This window comes from Monodelphis domestica, chromosome 6 (genome assembly GCF_027887165.1).
Source record: "Monodelphis domestica isolate mMonDom1 chromosome 6, mMonDom1.pri, whole genome shotgun sequence".
Lineage (NCBI taxonomy): Eukaryota > Metazoa > Chordata > Mammalia > Didelphimorphia > Didelphidae > Monodelphis > Monodelphis domestica.
The window spans coordinates 290294236-290313045 of record NC_077232.1 but is presented as its reverse complement, the minus strand read 5'-3'; the positions used below and the strand labels follow the sequence as shown (position 1 = coordinate 290313045).

The 18810-nt window shown below is 34.6% G+C and overlaps 1 protein-coding gene across 10 annotated transcripts in view; it reads right to left on the bottom strand.

Moving 5' to 3' along the window:
* Window positions 1–18810, bottom strand: part of ANKRD17 (ankyrin repeat domain 17) — a 155531-nt gene that overhangs the window by 15924 nt on the left and 120797 nt on the right. For all 10 annotated transcript variants that reach the window (XM_056803344.1, XM_056803343.1, XM_056803345.1 and 7 more), the window contains 8 exons: window positions 17563–17776; window positions 17087–17262; window positions 15680–15842; window positions 12719–12814; window positions 7020–7136; window positions 4532–4703; window positions 2423–2876; window positions 1662–1817 (listed from right to left, as the gene is read on the bottom strand). In XM_056803344.1, the coding sequence (XP_056659322.1) occupies window positions 1662–1817; window positions 2423–2876; window positions 4532–4703; window positions 7020–7136; window positions 12719–12814; window positions 15680–15842; window positions 17087–17262; window positions 17563–17776 (1548 nt within the window). The remainder of the gene's footprint in view (window positions 1–1661; window positions 1818–2422; window positions 2877–4531; window positions 4704–7019; window positions 7137–12718; window positions 12815–15679; window positions 15843–17086; window positions 17263–17562; window positions 17777–18810) is intronic.

Below are 18810 nucleotides of genomic sequence, written 5' to 3'. Positions count from 1 at the left end.
TCCTTTTGTGTTTAACTTGACACCATTTCACCTTTAATCTCTTATCCTCCAACACATGAATGATAACCTGAGGAGGGAGGAAGGGATGGCCAGGATTAGAAGAATAAATATTTCTATTCCCTGGACATCATTTCTTATTGTCACATTTACTTCCCCTTTCTGTGACAATTTTTTTTGGTTAAAATTCTCCCTTTGTTCTTCAACCTATAAAGTGTAATAATGTGCACTGTAATTTCACACAACCTACAGACATAAGAGATTGTCTTAAACTTAGAAATGCAATGAGTTTTAATATTAAAGGTGGTACTGAGAGTAGACTCCCAAGGGTACAGTAGAACTCCATTTGTTTCCCTTAGGTGGGTGATAGAGAGAAATTTGAGTTAATAAAAACCTTGAATTAAGTGGTAAGAAACAGATTCATCAAGTTAAAGGATAGTATGTGGGGGCGGAGGGGTCTCTTTTAATAAACAATATTAATTTGAAATATTTACATAAACTTAATGACATTTTGAACATTTTTATTTTTTCAAAGAGATTCAATGTGGTTACTATAATTTTAATTGAACTACTAATTGCTTAGTAAACATTTCTTAATTAATATAGGCTGAATGATTTCCGAGTCCTTAACTGCCTAAGGAACTCTTTTTCTATTCTTATTGTTCTAATATTATTTCCAGACACAGGTCTTGTTTCCTTTCCAGGGATTATTCCTCAACATTGGCACATAATTACAGTAAAAAGGACTCAAGTGAAACATTTGCTTTAGTTTTAATCACATTTAGAAATTTCTTTGATATTCCAAGTTGATGGCATCAGAAAGTAGAATTTGAAATGTTAACTTAAACATTACCAATTAGTTGAAAAGAAAACCAAGGTTTAGGATCTTAGTCCTCCAAAAAATATTTATCTGAGGTGTGGATGAGTATAGGTTTTTGTTGTGTTTTTTTTCTTTTGAGTTATTGATAATGGTTTATTTCAAGATTATATAAAAATATATTTTGGAAATGTGATGAGATCTCATTGACAATCAAAGATATACAGGCAATGAAAACAAACGGGAATATACAGGGAGGTATTATGAGCTCAAAGGGTTATTAAACCAATCATTTCAATTCTTTATAGATCACTAATATTTTATGTTCTCTAACCCACTCTGGCATACACTTAAATTTAAAAAACAAAATGGTTTCAAATTTGGAGAGAAAAATCATTTCTAAAAGTCCTTGAAAAAAAAATGGAGGTTGTGGTTTGGATGGCACCAAAACCTGCATACACTAAAACACAAAAATAAAAATGGTATATCAAGAAAGAACATATAACCTAGGAAGGCGTTATAAAGAGATGCAGAGTGAGGAGAGAAAAATTAAGAGAACTTATAGGTTAACAATATTGGAAAGCCAAATTCTTGGAAAGACTTGACATCTCTGTTCAACACAATGACCAATTTCAGAGGGCTTCTGATGAAACATGCCATCTAGCCCTCCTCAGAGAGGAAATGTACAGGCTGAAACACAGCAGTTTTCTGGATTTGGGTAACATGGGAATTTGTTTTGTTTGACTATACATGTTTGTAATGGGCTTCATTTCCACCCCAAGGAAGGGAGAATTCAGAACCGAAAATAAAATTAAAAAGAATTTGAACAAAAGAACATTTTACTGACCTTCTTACGACTTCCTTCCATCCTTCTTCCCTCTTTTGACCACGTTTAGGACTAGCTACTGTCAACTTTCCATTTGGTGAAGAAAGTGGAGAGGGTGCAGATTTTGTGCAGGTAGACAATGAATTTCCAGATACCTCACTGATAGTTTCAGACAACCTTAGAGGTAGAAACGGGGAAAAAACCTATTTAACATACATAAAAGCTGAAAAAGCTAAACAAAACATTAAGCAAAAGGGCTGGTGAAGGGGGCAGCTGAGTAGCTCAGTAGATTGAGAGCCAGGCCCAGAGATGGGAGGTCTTGGGTTCAAAGCAACCCCAACTGCCTAGCCCTTACCGCTCCTGCTTTGGAACCAATATCCAGTATTGATTCCAAGATGGAAGGTAAGGGTTAAAAAAAAAAAAGGCTGGTGAAGTAATTTTGCCTGCCATCCTGCATGTTTTATCATGCAGGTTTTGTTTAAATGGTGAAAAATTATCAAGTGCGCAACACAACTCAAATGGAGGGGGGAGAGAGAGTTAGAAGTCAAGTCTTTGCCCTGTTATATACTTTGCAGAGTTTGTTTTGTGGCCAAATCTTTGTATTGTATTTGTAAACTTAAATATTGTCAATTGCAAATGCAAGCTGCTATTATTTAATCAATTCTATGTCATTTAGCAAAGAAAAAAAACCATACATTTCACGAGTTCAGCATCATAAGGTAACTCAACCAGACCTTTTAAGTTATTAGCAGGGTTAGAGTAGAAATTTAAATGGAACTGACTTGACAGAAGTCTTGGCAGAAACTGCTTTTCTGTCATCCTTTGGAAAGGTGACAAGCACTGAAGGCTGCTTTTTGTTGCTTGGAGCAGTTGTCACCGGTGGGGCAGTTGAGGAGTGACTGTCACTCTTGCGGCTGCTGTTGCTGTTGCTGCTTTCATCACTGCAGCTGGAAATCCTCATGTTGTCACTGTCTCCACTTTCACTAGTACTGCTACTTTTTGACTCCCCATTCACCTTTTCAGGTTGGTTATATGAGATAGGCAACTGATCATCAAATATTATCTGAACATTTTCTGGAGTGATTTTATTTTTTCTGTTTTTCCTTTTTGAACTGGTTGTGGTCATGGTATTGTTTCTTTTACCATGGGAACCGGCCAAAGTCGTCCAGGTTGCAGATATACCTATGGTAGTTGTGGTTGTGGCACTGGGAGGTTCCATTGGAACTTCCGGCTCATCTGAGGGGGCAGAAAATATCAGTAAAATCACGAGGGATATATTTCAAATAAAAATAGATACATATGTATGTAGTTATAAAAGTGCATGATATTCAGTCTAAGTGTTTGAGAAAAGTAGTAGTCACTCTGCTAATACTCAAAACACTCCACAAGCTTTTCACTTGTTACCACAGAAGTGATAGTGATCAAGACTCAGAGTGAGGTGTAGAGAAGGGAGGGACCCTAGAAGATTCAGGAAGACCCAGGTCCAAGGCTCAGCACTTCCCAGGCATGTGGTCTGATTTCTCAACTATACAATGAAGGAGTGGAAAACAGCTCAAGTCCCTACCTGCTCTGCTCTATGACACAATTATCAGATTTCTTGTCTCTGTCACCAATCCTATTCCAAGTGTGAAGAAAAAAAAATGATTTGCTCCAGTGTTCTAAAGAACCACTCAAATAATAAAATTATAGGATAAGTCAAGGCTTAAGAAGCATGGCTAGGATGAGAATATCACATAGCTTAAACAACATGTAATGGTGTGCTACTGTTCCTACAAGAGACTGCTATGGAATTTCATTTGAATAACTCAAATTACAAAATAATCACAATTACAATAACATTGGTATTTTCATTTGTAAATAAAGGAAAGGTTTCTGCTTATACTGTTTCTAGAAAAAAAAGGAACAAATTTAATATTTCAATTATTGCTTCCAGTTTTCTTCTTAACTCCTAGATGTTCCAGATTTCAAAATAGGTCATAGAATCAGAAATCAAGTTAGAAAGGGCCTTATTTTATAGAGGAGAAAACTGAGGCCCAGAAAGTTGAAACTGACTTGCCTAAGATGACCCAAGTGGTAATAGGAAAAACCCAGGCTTTCCATTACTAGTCCTATCACTCTGGCTTCAGAGTTCTAATTCTATTGCATTACATAATTGTTCTAACAGTCTTCCCTAACCATTTCTCTATTATATGGTAAACAAAGGTTAAATAGAAAACACCCTCTAGTACTTGCTTTGGGATCAGTAAGGAAATGTTAATAAACACTCATTGTAATCTTCCTCCCAATGTCCCAAATATGATTTCTAGCTGTCTTATAATAATTTCCAAGAGCAGAATAAATGCATGCAAAGGGAGAAAAGGAAAGGAAGGGAAGAAGAAGAGAAATGAGAAGGAAGAAGGCAAATTAAGTCCCATTAGTGCCATGGAGGAGACAAAGGTAACTTCCTGATCCTTCTTCCTCTGGGATAAACCAATTCTAAATGTAAATGCTGCATTCCATTATGTTAGAAGGCATCCTCCTTTTCACTAGAAGGAAATGAGAAATGTTACTGGGCTTAAATTACTTTTAATTTTGTCACTATTTAATCACTGTATAACTCTGTCGAAGATAATTTTTTAAAGGAAATTAAAACAAACAAGAATTATGAAGCTTGAAGATTAGTGGTAGTAAAGGACAAAAGTCCTCAAAATTTGTACCTTTCCAATTTAAGGGTAAGTATATATATATCATAAAAAAATAAATTTCATAAAGTAAAATATACTTTAAGTGTCTTAAATGTCTAGTATGCTTTAAAATGCCTAAAAGTGTCTTCTAATTCAACTGACTGATAATAAATGAAATATGATTTTTTATAAGAACAGGAGGCTTTAATATGTGTATTTCAAGAATACCTTCAACTTTAAGTTTTTCTTTCTCTTGAGCAGCTTGTAGTTCGAAATTTTCTTTATTTTTTGCTTCAATTTCTTCTAGTTTTCTTCTTTGTTCTTCTTTTTTCTTTCTCCTCTTCTCCTTTCTCTTTTCTCTTTTGGCAGCCAAAGCCAACCTCCTACTTTCTTCCCTTAGCTATTGAGAAAAATATTAAAAAGAGATTATAACATTTGAATTCTTAAAAAAAAAAACTCAAATGAGAAATTATATCCTCTGAACTCTATTTATAAAAGTTCTAAAACAAATGTTTTATCTTTTATGAAGCTCCAAAATATTACTCTTATTCAGAACTTTATATAGCTCAATTCCCTATCTTTTAGGTAAGTCCACAATGAAATCATCCAAAGTGACAAGAGAATGTATCAGAATTTGAAAGACACTCAGGAGACATTCAGTTAATGTTTCAGCAATCAAATGTTTTACTTCTCTATAGTCTCCAAATATCAGAGCAATCTAAACTATTTCAGAATACTAAGAACAATTGGTGTATCATTATTCATAGTACTAGTTCTAAAATCTTTTTAAAATTCAATTTTACTTTTCTTCCCCCAATGAAAAGAATGTCTTCTCTACATTCTATCTTTCTGCTGCCCCAAAATGAGAAAAAAAGAAAGAATAAAACCCCTATTCTAAACTTTCAAGCAAAACAAATACCACGTTGGTAATATTCAAAATAAAATATCTCAACCTGTACTCTGAAATCCATCAGCTCTCTATCTGAGAACAGTTAATATGTTATGTTGTCAGTCTTCTAAGATCAGGGTCTTTCAGAGTTGTTTATCTTTACATCACAGTTATTAAATGAATTATGATTCTGGTTCTGCTCACCTCACTCTGCATCAGCTCAAACAAGTCTTCCTAGGTTTCTTTGAAAGCATACCCATCATCATTCCTTAAGAGTATTCCATCATATTTTTAAATTATTACTTTTTCAGTCATTCCCCATTTGGTGGATTCCTTATCAGCTTCCAATTCTTTGTTCATCCTTAAAATTAATTTTGTTTGGAACTAATCTATTCCTAAATGTAACCCCTCTCCACCCTTTTGATCCCTGAATTGCTTCAAGCCTTTCCCTCTTGTTTCCCCAAGTTAAATGTATTTCTCACCCAACTGTGTATTTTTTCTTCCTTTAATTAGTTCTTCCAAAAACTACCTGTTTATATTATTTGACTATTTATCAAATTGAAGAATGACCTGTATTTTTACAAATTTAACTCAATTTTCAGTATTTTTGGGAAATGAGGTCTTTGTCAGACACTTGCTATAAAAACCCACCCACCCCCATTTCTGCTTTCTTTCTAATATTGAGTGCATTGGTTTTGTTTATGTAAACTTTCTTAACATAATCAAAATTATCCATTTTACATGTTATAATATTCTCTATCTCTTATTAGCTATTACATTCCTCCTTTATCCATATATCTGAAAGTTAAACTATCCTATGCTCCCCCAATTTGCTTATGACATCATAATTAATGTCTAGATCATGTACCCATTCTGACTTTATCTGGGGGAGTGGGGGTGAGACATCACTTTATGCATAGGTTTTGTCATCTCATTTTCCAGTTTTTTTCAGCAATTCCCCAACTTGGATCTTCAGGTTTATCAAGTCCAGTAAAATCTCTTGATGAGTCCTTTACCCCAAATGTGGAGCCCCCAGGACCACATTACTCTCACTCAATGATGCCATCTATACTTCATCAGCTCCAAAATCCACATTTATCTCCACACTTCCTCCAGTCTCAATGACTATAACCACCTCCTTACTGGTTCCCCTGAATTCTCATCTATTTTTTCCTTCTCACTTCCATGAATTTTCTACAGATCTGCCAAAGTGATTTTTCCTGAAGCACAGATCAATTAAGAGGCTCTAATATTAAAAATCCTTTCCAACCTGGCCCCAAATAAACTTCTGATATGTATTGCTCCTCTTCTCATACTCCTTGGTTCTACCAAACTGCTACTCACACATGATCCCATCTCCTTAACACTTACGTTTGCTAAATCCTTAGACCTCTTCAGAGCTTCCTCAGAAACTCCCCTCATTTTCTTCAAGACATAACAAAAGCTACTTAAGACTTTTCTAGATTCCTCAGATGCTATTTGCCTGCCTTCACTACCTTCTTTTTCTCACCTTTATTTTTCTATTAAACACACACATGTACATATGCATGTATGTATAATGCAAGTATGTGTCACCTCTCCTTTTCAAAAGGTAAGCTCCTTAAAAGAAGGTATTATTCATTTTTTGGTCCTTTTATCTCCAGTATAAGCCAGAGGCCCTAGCACTCTATGATCACAAAATAAATGTTGGCAAAGTGACTGAGTCCCTAACTTAACATCTAATTTTCTATACTTGTTCATATCTAAACAGTAAAAACACACATATGACATATTAAAAGTAATTGATGCTAATGAACAAAGGCAAAAGCTCTTTAAGATAATAATTACCTTTTCCAAGTCTAATTCCTCCAAGAGGATGCTTGCATTTTTGTTTGCTTCAGCAGCCTGTCTATCTTTGGCTTGTACTATTGACTCCATACAAAGGTGGCACTTTTTCAGCATCTCCTGAAATGAAAAAGGAATATAAATATCCAATCTAAATGAAGAATGCATTGTGACATGAAATCAATGCCATAAATTCCTAAGATTTTCTTCTCATGCTGAGAAGAAAGAAAATAGCCTTAAAGCCAAGTAGACCAGGTTCCCATGCTGACCATGTGACCCCTGCCAAGTCTCTTCCTTCTCACAACTTCAGGCAAATCTTAACAACTATCAACCAGTCCTAGGATGACATTCACTTAACGCTCATAAAATCACAGCTCCAGTCACCCTATCTATTTTTCCCAAATCACAACAAAATAAAAGGAAAAAATAAGAGACAGATAGTTTAAATGTTGGCTTAAATAAGAAAAAACAAATTAACACACATATCCTAAGGCTTTGGTAGTCTAAGAAATAAGATATTTCATGAATGATACCTTTGAAAGAATTATTTGATTTGGGTACTGGAGATTTTACAAGGAAAAAATGAAATGCCTACATTTTAAGCTATGACACCCAACTAATGGAGTCAGATGAAATAGCTAAGGGACGTCATCAATTTAATTTTTGTTGTTCAGTTGTTTTTCAGTCATGTCTGACTCTTGACTCTTTGTGATACCACTTTTGAGTTTTCTTGGGAAAGATGGCGTGTTTTACCATTTCCTCCTCAAGATCATTTTATACATGAGGAAACTAAGGCAAACATGGTTAAGTGACTTGCCCAGGACTACACAATTAATAAACGTTTGAGGCCAGATTTGAACTCACAAAAAGAAATCTTCCCGACTCCAAGCCTAAAGCTCTATCCACTGTGCAACTTAGCTGTCATGTTCAATTCAATAAAAATTTATTAAATACTTAATAACAGGTGACAGGCACTATGCTAAGCACTATACAGAGAAAGGCAAAAGCCAATACCTCCCCTGTAGGAGCTCTCAGATTAATAAAGGAAGAAAGCATCCAAACAACTATATGTACCAACAAGAAAATGTAGGATAAATGGAGACAGTCTTAAAGTAAAATAAATAATTTAAAGATTGGAAAAAGCTTTCTTGCAGAAGATGTCTTTCCCTGGAACTTGAAGGAAGCCAGGGAATACCATTATACTTAAAAATGGTGAATGTAATGAATATAGAGATGCCTGAAAGATCTAAATGAAAAGAAATAGAATGAAGTAAGAAGACCCAAGAAAATAACATACACAATAACTTCAGAAAGAACAAAGTGAATGTTACAAAATTATTAATATAGAACACAGTTCAAAAGAAAAGATGTCATTCCTGTTGAAACACTCTGCATAGGTGGGATGGCCAAAAATGATGTACACAGTTTTTTGACTTTTTTCAGTGTATTGCTTGGTTGTGCTAAATTTTATTCCTCTTCCTGCTCTCTCCCTCCCTCGCTCCCTCTTTGAATCTTTCTCAAATACTATTTTATTGGGAATGTAGAACTATGATAACAAAAAAACAAAGGCATCCAAAAAAACCTTATTTTTCCAAAAAGACAACAAAAAGGCTTATTTCAAAATAATTATAAATAGTATATAACAATATCTACCAATCTATCAAGATATAGTGAAGATCTGTATAACACTTGAAAGAAATAAAAACTGACAATTATTTTGAAGGATATCCAGAAGTCATAGATAGGCCTCACTATTATGAAAAAAATATTACCAAGGTTGATTTACAAATTTAGAGTTATTATAATAAACTATCTCAAGAATACTTTAGAGAATAAAAAATAGCAACAACAGTCATTATGAAGGAACAAAAAAAAATCTAGTCTTCAAGAACAAGAGAAATGAATAATAAATAACTGAATTCAATAAGCCAATATTCAATAAATCCCAAGAATACAAATGACCATATTCGGTATGAATTACTGGGAAAATTTCAAAGTACTTTAAAAAGAAATTGGGTTTGTAGAAGAATTCCATTTGAACTGGAATGATCTCCAGGAATTGATGCAGAGTGAAAGGCGCAGATTCAGGAGTATATTACAGACAGAGACGGATAGACTGTAGTACAATCGATTGAATGTAATGGACTTCTCTACTAGCAGCAGTGCAATGATCCAGGACAATTCAGAGGGACTTATGATGGTTAGACAATTTAAATAATGAGTCACAGATTTTAAAAATCAAAATAAGACAGCCACATTAAGGATTTTTAGTTATGGCCAGGGTTCAAGTTCTAGAGGTGAGGACTGTTTGTACTAGGTATTTAATAACACATATATTTTCAGACTCTAATTATATGTTGGTTAGTTTTGCTTAACAACTTAGTTTTTTTCACAATTCTTCACAAGAAATAGCTATAGGGGACAAGAGATGTGAAGTGAGGGATATATGTAAAAATGAAAGTCTTGAAAAATTAATACATTTTTGAAAGACTAATTTTTAAGGGTTTCTTTATTCCTTCATTGTACCCAAAGGCAGAAATTGTAACCCATCAAAATGTTTTTTGTGTGTGTGATATTCCTTTCCCTAATTCTCAACAACATCTTAGATAGACCCTCAAAGTCCAATGTATTCAGCCCTCTCCCCATTTTATAAGAAAGCTGAGATCCAGTAGTATTAAGAGACTTCTCTAAAATCATCTGTCTACTCTTTATCCTTAGAATACCAATACACCCTTTTCAGTCATACATCTCAGGAACAGAGTATTAAGAGTTGGAAGAGACCTTAAAGATCAACCAACACAATCCCTTCATTTTACAGATGAGTAAACTAAGGCACTGAGATGGAAAGTGACTTGACTAGACTAATACCAATGATAAAGAGCATGGTTGGTATTTGAAAATAGGTTTTCTGATTCAAAATTCTGTTCTCCTTCTGGAAGACCATTTTGGATCTTTTGAAATATTTCTGAAACTCCTTCAATTCAATACAAGAAATATTTATCAAATATTGATTAAATGTAAGCTATTACTTTGAATTATATCTACAACTCCAAAACAATGTCTCCTTAAGAGACTTCCTTTCTTTAGAGGAATCCTAAACTCATAAATAATTGGTAAAATATAAGATAATTGGAAGGAGAGATGATACCTGAGCCAAGTCTTAAAGAATGCTAAAGATGAAATCAAGATGAGGAAGGAATGGGTTTCCAGGAATGTATTCCAGAAATGGGTTTGCCATGCCCATGCCAAGGAAAATGAAGAGATGGGATACTGAGTTAGGGGAAAAGGAAGCAGGCTAGATAAGAGAGTGTGTGAAGGGAAAATACAGGTCATGTCTGGCTTGAAATTCTAATCTGATTAATTGTCTTTTTCTCCTAGAAGAAAAAGAGAACCATTGAAAATTGCTGAGAAAGGGAAAGAAATCATGCAGAACTATACTTTCGCAAGACTATTTTGATAGCAAAATTGAGAGTGGATCCAAGAAAGAAGAATCTGAAAGATGAAGCACTTGAAAAAGTCCAAGTTGCAGAGAAGATGATGAAGTTCACTCTGTGGCAATGATAAAGGAGGCAAAAATGGGCGAGATGCAGCCAAAGCAGAATTGTTTCCTGTGCATTCTCTAGTGGTCCAAGCCTACATCTGATTTGTGGTTTACCAGATATTCTTATACTGGCCTGTAGGTGCCCAAGAAGTATGATTCTTTACATATGATTTACAGCCATGTAAGAGAACAGAAGACAGGAATAGCGCATGGGCTATAAGAAATGCCTTTCCACTATAAATCAGAGCACTTTCTCTGCCATTTAGTAGATAATTTTGCATGAGGAAATTAATAATTAGTGCAGTATCCCAGAGCAACTATGTATCAGAGGTGGGCATTGAAAACAGTTCTTCCTAGTTTTGAGACTCTAAAATCTATTATACAACAGTACCATGTAATAAGATAAATTTTCATGTAAAAAAACCTAACACATTATTGTCTCAGAGTGAAGGTTTGTATTACTGAAAATGTGACATTTCCTAAACATAATATTGCATACCCTTTCTTCTTAGACTTTAAGTCCACTTTATTGTGTGTTTACTTATGGGCAAACTCTATAGTTCATCCAACTGCAAATTAAGTCAAAGTTATTCTATATTCACTTGAGTTTTCCTCATGCAGGTAACAATGTTTGAATCTTTTATGGTTAAGAGTTTTATGCTATACTGGGCCTCAATTTAAATAACACAGTATCATCTGCAAAAAGAAGCTAAAATAATATCTTACTTTCTTTTCCATGTGGAACCATCCTCCATAAAAGAAGCAAACAAAAAACATGGTTTGTTTTGCTTGACATGAATGACTAGAGATTAAGTAAAGAAGCTTTCTCTGTTGCTGTATTTATATATAAAGTGCTATGAAAATCTTAAAGAATAATACACACACACACACGCTATTATTATGAATTGCTGTATACATCTATGAGAAATATCTTTCTGGAAGACACTTTTTAGGATAAAATGTGTTCTAAAAAAATTCATAGCTAAGACAAAATGTGTATACAGTAGAACCTTCCTTGTATGCTCTGCTACAAACCTTTATACTTTTTGATGGCAGTAAAGATTTGGTCTGCTGAAAAATACAATTTGTGAAAACCTCTTACTGTTTCCTTTTTATATTTTTGCCAAACATACTCACTATAAGTATAAATTATCCTCAAAAATTTTGTAAATGAGAAAACAGTATGTTTATAAATGATGTCTATGATTTTTTCCCATATTTAAATATTTCTCTCTCTCAGCTAATTAAAACAGTTTCCTCAACACTTCTCAAATTCTTTTGGTTTAGGTTTATTCTTCATATACATGTTCTTGATCTTTTTCTTACACTAATGCCATTTTTATTATACTATGCAACATATTAGAGACTGATATTAGAATCCAATGTGATGTTTTACTGATGTTGATGGACGAAGAGTTTGCTGAAGAATACTGACTAGAATAAGATTTCCTCTTTTTCTTTTAGTCAGCCCATTTACATTTTTAAAAGTTCTCAGGATGATTAAACCTTTTTGTGAGAGAATTATGCAGCAATAAGCTTCCATAATTTAGAAAGTTCAGCTAGTCTAGAATACTTCACAGTGTAAAAAATGGATTTGAACTCTGGACTTCAATCCCCACAAGTCCTTGCTCCACTTCCCCAAAATGCTTTGTAATCTCACTGAATTCTCAGGTGGGCCGAGATTGAGAAGGGATTTAACCTGATTGCAAAGGCTTTTGTGGTCTTTTGGACTTTCATTTTGGAGCAGACGCAGCTCTTCCATGATGTGAGATTATCTTGTCTAGGCCTCTCTGGCCTAGGCACGTGTTTCTTATCTTGTATTTTCTTTAATCCTTAATCTTTAATAAACCTCATAAAATATAATACTCCTTACAGAGAGAAACTAATTTCTACCTGCCTCAGTCTCCCCTAATTTTTAACTGTTACAACAGGATGATAACAGCATATAAATGTTATCTTAATACTCAGTTTTGATGTTCACATGAAAAACTATTACTACTACTAGTAGAATAATTGGCATATGCACAGCTAGATCTACACATTAATAACATCTACTTTAAGATTGCAGTGTATACAAAACAGCCAATGCGAGTCATGACTGAGAATCATTATAACCAGATATTACAAGCAGCAGACCGCTGGATTCAAATGAGTAACTTACCTTATCTGTGATAGTTGCTATATATCTCATGCACTCAGAATCGGAGGGAAACTGATTAACTTCTTTCACCAAGTAACGCACCACTTTCACATGACCCTGAAAATAAATTTCAATTTTACTTTGATAGTGCTAAAGAATTATCATCTAACTAAACATCTGGCTTAACTGAAGTAGTTTATCATTCCCATATAGGTAAAATTAATTAAATATTCATTATATTCCAAAGTATGATCCATATAAAGCATATTGATAACCAAGTTACAAAGAATTCTTTAACAAGGAATCCTTGATAACCTCAGACACTTCCTAGTTATGGGAGCTTAAGCAAGTCACTTAAGCCCCACTGCCTTGGAACCAATAAACAGTAACCAATTAACAGTAGAGTAGGATTGATTGAAGTATCAAAGATATTTTTAGTCCTAATTCAGAGACAAACTAGATAAATATTCTATTTCATCTCTAAGTCCTGAATACTACATATGTGTTCTAATCATCAAAAACATATGAGTAGCACTGTTTATTATGTTGGATATTTATAATAATTTGATCTTGAAGAAGCTGAATAACATGCTAATACTCAAAAATTTGTTGATGGCTTTATCATTCACCAAATTAATGTCATATTTGTGATGCTGGCCTTCAAGGCCATCTACAATCTAGTTCCAAACTCATTTGACAATTTTGAAGAATGAATTTTATGCATGAACCAATCTCAACAATGTACTAACCACAAACACAAATATCCTTTTGCAATTCAAAACTCCCACATTTCTACTTGTAATCTCCTCCACTTACATCCTCACTAATCAAGATTCTAAAATGCCAATTGCTCCATGATACATTCCTTAGCAATCACAATCTGCACTGATCTTTTTTATAATATATAGTTTATAACACTACTCTGGCACTCACATATAATTTCTAGATGGCTTTATTAATGACATCTCTGTAGGTTTTATACACTTTTGTTTCCTAAATGATATATAGTTTTTTTAAATAGGCACTCAGGGAAGCCCACTCAATTCCTACCCTCAAAGTCTACTGAGAATCTAAGACAAATAGACATGACAACACATTGGAAGTAATACCGCAAGACAGTGTAAGAGCAAGCGTCAAAAGGAACAATAAATAATTGAGGAGTTGAAGGAAACCAGTAAGAACTGGAATGAGAGAGGGTAAGATCAAAGATAGGAATACAGCTTAGCCCTAAAGGATAAATAAGACTTAAAAAGGAAAAGCACCATGGAATGGTAGAAGATAATGATTAAAACCAGAGTTAACATTAAGGGCAGAATGTTTGCAGGGGGAGGGGGAGTTCTAACCTACAAAAATATTTCTATTTAGGAGTACTGAGTAAAAAATGAAATGAAGGGGAAAAGGATAAATTTGATAGGTAACAGAAAAGACAACATGATAAAAGCAGTGGTACTTAACAAAAATTAGTTTAGTAGAGATATGTAGACTAGATTTCTAGAAGATTACTAAAGGAAAGAGACCAATTAAGTCAGTGTGAACAGAAGAATCATCTAATTGGGGGCAGGAACAGCAGAAATAGAAAAGAAACAGTAAGGGACATGGAAAATGAGAAGAGATAGAAGATCAGCACAGATAGTTTAACAATTTATTTTCTATTTCAAAAATTTCATTACTAAAAAAAATTTTGTTGTTTCTAAAATGGAATTTTACTTGTAATATTTAAATAATTTGTAAAAAATCATAAATTCTAATCAAGAATATTGTGGCAGGCAGCACAGCAGTGGTAGCAACCTAGTACCCAAACTGCAATCCTTATGCTGCATGTAAGTCACCCCCTTATCCCAGACAGGGGAAGGAGGAAGCACTTCCATTGGGCTGCTGAGCAGAGGAGCAGGTGACGAGAGAAATGTCCTTAGGTGTGCATGGAGAGGACAAGGGTACTTGGCACGCATGCCATAAGTTCTCCAACATGGCAGGAGAGTATTAAAAATTCTGACAGAAAGTACTTAGATTCAAGTCCTGGGTCTGCCACGTATTTAGGGGAAGTAGTCATGAGCAAGACTCTTCTGCATATATAAAAGGGGGATAATGATAATTGTATAATGATATTAAAATTATCAGTATTATTTTAGAAAAACATTTTATAAATTGTAAAGAGTTATGTAAATGTGAGTTATTCCAATGTAATATTGTCAATATAAGCAATAGATTATTTGCATATAGTGCTGTGCTAGGCATTCTACAGAGTAAGTGAAACTGATATGACAGGAAATGGAGACCCCCCTCACCCCCCATGAAATATCTGGCCTGAATACTAAAAGACAGCAAGTAGCAGAGATGAAATTTAAACGGAGGCCCTAACAACTCCTAGATTCCACATCCTGCACTTTTCTTCTTCCCATAAAACTTCTTTTCTAAAACCAAACAGACACTTCAATGACTGAACAGAATCTATTCAGTTTATAATTGTCTAAAAGGGCGCAGAGAAAACATTTCCTTCTTTCCTTCCCTGTAGATATTTTAATTCGATGGCTAAGAAATGAGATAATGATAATAATTAAGATAGTTGCATCTTCTTTTTTTCCAGTTGTGTCCACCTCTCCATAATCTGTAAAAGTAAAAACTAAACCAATATTACCCTCTAATCTGAAAACCTTTGTGGGCTCATTGATAACTCTAGAATGGCAGTCAATAATGCTATAGTTTTTGGCTAGGAGACAGGCTCTCCCTCAAAGACTCAAGTATGATTTCTTCTTGCTGTTGAAATGTAAGTCATCAACCCCCGGTGCAATGTCACACACAAATCATGGTCCTAGTTGTTCTGATGCTCCTGTGACTTAAATTCAGGTCCTCTGTGAGTGAGAAATGCATGGCTCACAATTCAATGCTAAATCATACAGTTCTTAAATGGTTAGCAAATAAATGGCACTCTAAAGAGAATCTACATTCTTTTCCCCAGAGAAAGCTGCAAGATTTGCAAAATACCTTTCTAAATGCTGCCATAAGGGGAGTTATCTTTCGATTATCAGCTGCATCCACGTCTGCCCCAGCTTGTACCAGTAACTGGACAACATCAAGATGCCCACCATTGGCTGCCAGCCACAATGGAGTGTTTCCCTTCTTATTACGAACATCAATATGAGCTCCCCTAGAAAAATAAATGACTGTATTATAAGTTAAGTAAAAAATATCAAATTCTATAAAATTAAAAAATTAATCAGAACTGAAAATATACTGTAAGACCGACCCATTTAAAATCTTTCCAGGAAAGGACATATACTTTTCTAAATGTCATTCTGTTTTTAATCAACTTCTAAGGGAAAAAAAAAATCAAACACACAAAAACCCTAGGAGTTAAAAATTACTTTGATTTGTTTACTGAAGTTCTAACCTTTCCATATAATCCTCACAAAGAATTAAGGAAATGGTTTATAGAAAATTATACCCAAGTGAAAATCCCAGTGCTGTTGTACTAGGATACTAGATAAAGAGGTAAAAAGGTGACTTTAGCCTTAATATTTCCCACAACTTTGATATTTTGTTTCTACAAAGAAATTTACACATTATAGAAAATTTTTAACAGTATTTGGGTCTCACTACAGGGGAAAGGCATGAAATTATTAACTGTTACTGAATTCTACTTCACTGGCAAGACAATGTCTGATGTTTGACAAAAAATAAGGTAAAAACCTAAATGAAAGCTCAAGTTTGACCTTCAGGAGATTTCACACAGAATTAAACTGCAGATAAAATAGCAAGAATCGATCAATGAGCATTTTATAAGCACCTATTATGAGCCAGGCATTCTAAAAACAGAATATCCATCTCCAAGATGACTGAGGTCACAGACCTATTTCTGATACTTTAAGCAGAAGTCCAAATCAATATTAACAATGATCAATAGTAAGATCTTGACTTCCTAGCTGTGTGACCCTGGGCAAGTCACTTGACCCCCATTGCCTAGCCCTTACCACTCTTTTGCCTTGGAGCCAATACATAGTATTGACTCCAAGGCGGAAGGTAAGGGTTTAAAAAAAAAATAGTAAGATCTTGGATTTCAAGTGAATCAAAATAATGATTACTGAAATACAAATACAGGAGAGACATGAAGAATACACTGCAGTTGAGGAATCAAATGATTTTGTATAGTGAGCTAATGGGAGCGAGGGGTAGACACAAAATAGTCCAGAAGCAACATATCTATCACATTAGAATAAAAATTACATAAAGATATACTAATGTTATTACTATAGAACAAAATATCAAACAACAAAAGCAGATAAAAGAACTAGTTTGATTCATGCCCAGTGTGCTGGTACCAACCCATTCCTGAAGTAGTCTTACAAAGCACAGTGGTTTCATTCTCAAATTTGGAGACCAGTTATACCCTACCTGCTAATGAGCAGTTCACAGAACTTGTAATGTCCTTTATCTGCTGCTATAGTTAAAGCTGTATCTCTTGAGGATGGTACCGGTGGGGCATTAACATCAGCACCTTTATCTAGAAGGACTCTGCCTACCTCTGCGTAGCCACCAGAAGCAGCTTCCATTAGAGGTGTTAGGCCAGTCTAGAAAAAAAAAAGGAAAATCAAAACATGTAACTACATTAACTTATTCTAGAAACAACCATAAACAAGAGAATACATATTTTCTGACTGATTCCATTATCATATTATTTCCTGTTGGAGTCATTATGAAAATAAAAAGAAACTTTCATACCCATCTGAATATTTTCTGATAAGACCTGAGTAAAATGACAAAAATGACTAGACTCTTATTAACTACAGAGGACAGCACCATCATGTGAGCTATAAAAATGAATCAACTGAAGGCAACTCTAGAGAAAATGTGCACACAATTTTTCTTACCTTAGCTCGATGCTCAACATTGGCTTTTCTGTCAAGGAGAAGGCTGACCACTTCAGTTCTTCCTTGGAAGCATGCTAAGGTAAGGGCTGTATTACGATTAGTCTCTATTTGAGCATTAATGTCAGAACCCATGTCCAAAAGAAGTTTAACAGCAGCTGTATGCCCATTCATAGCTGCCAACATCAAAGGAGAAATGCCCAATTTGCTACCAGTTCTGAAATGGGAAAAAATACTTATTTTAATGAAAGGCTGAATAGATTAACATTTATTATTTATCTAATAATTACATAAAGAGACTAGTCTAGAGAATGTCATTTAATCTATTAACAAATTTATTTAAGCATCTATTATGCCAGGGGCTGGGCTAGGAAAACAAAAAAGGGCAAAAGAGAGTCCTTCTCTCAACAACATGCAAACACCCAATGGACAAACAAAAAAGCGGGTCCAGTGGCTAGGTAAAAGCATGTCTTGGATCTCATTTATTAACTACCAACTGTGTGTAACTCACTGTTCCTAGAGCCACATTTTAACTGCAGAGGGAAAATGGAAACAACTGTATACCACAAAGATAACAGAGAATAAAGTATGGAAGAGAAATCAGCAATTGTTTCTAAGGGAAGGTGGAACTTGAAGGAAGCTAGAAAAATCAGAAAACAGAATTGAGGGAGAAAAGAGAATTCCAGGCATGGGGGGAACCTAGGGAAAATGGTTGAGTCAGGAGTTGGAGTTAATGTCTTTCCCTATAACAAGACACTGTCAACAGAGTACAGATTATTAGGACAAGTAAGGGAGGAAGGTGTAAAAAGACTGAAAAGATAAATAGGAAGGAAGGGCATCAAGGTGGCGCAGTGGATAGAGAGCCAAGCCCAGAGATAGGAGGTCCTACATTCAAATACAGCCTCAGACATTGCCTAGCTGGGTGATCCTGAGCAAGTCACTTAACCCTAATCTGCCTGGGAACCAATAAACAGTATTGATTTTATACACAGTATCAATTCTAAGATGAAAGGTAATGGTTAAAAAAAATTTTTTTTAAAGATCAATAGGTACAAAGGGTGACCCCTTTTATGAACAAGTATTTGAATGTCAAAAATAAGAACCTGGAAGTGATAAGGAGCCACTGGAGTTCAATGACATGGTAAGACCTACACTTTCAGAAAAGCACTTTGATAGCTGAGTGGAAAGGGAATTGAAGTTCAGACAACCCAGGGAACTCCTCATGAGGCTATGAAGGCTGCACCAGATGGT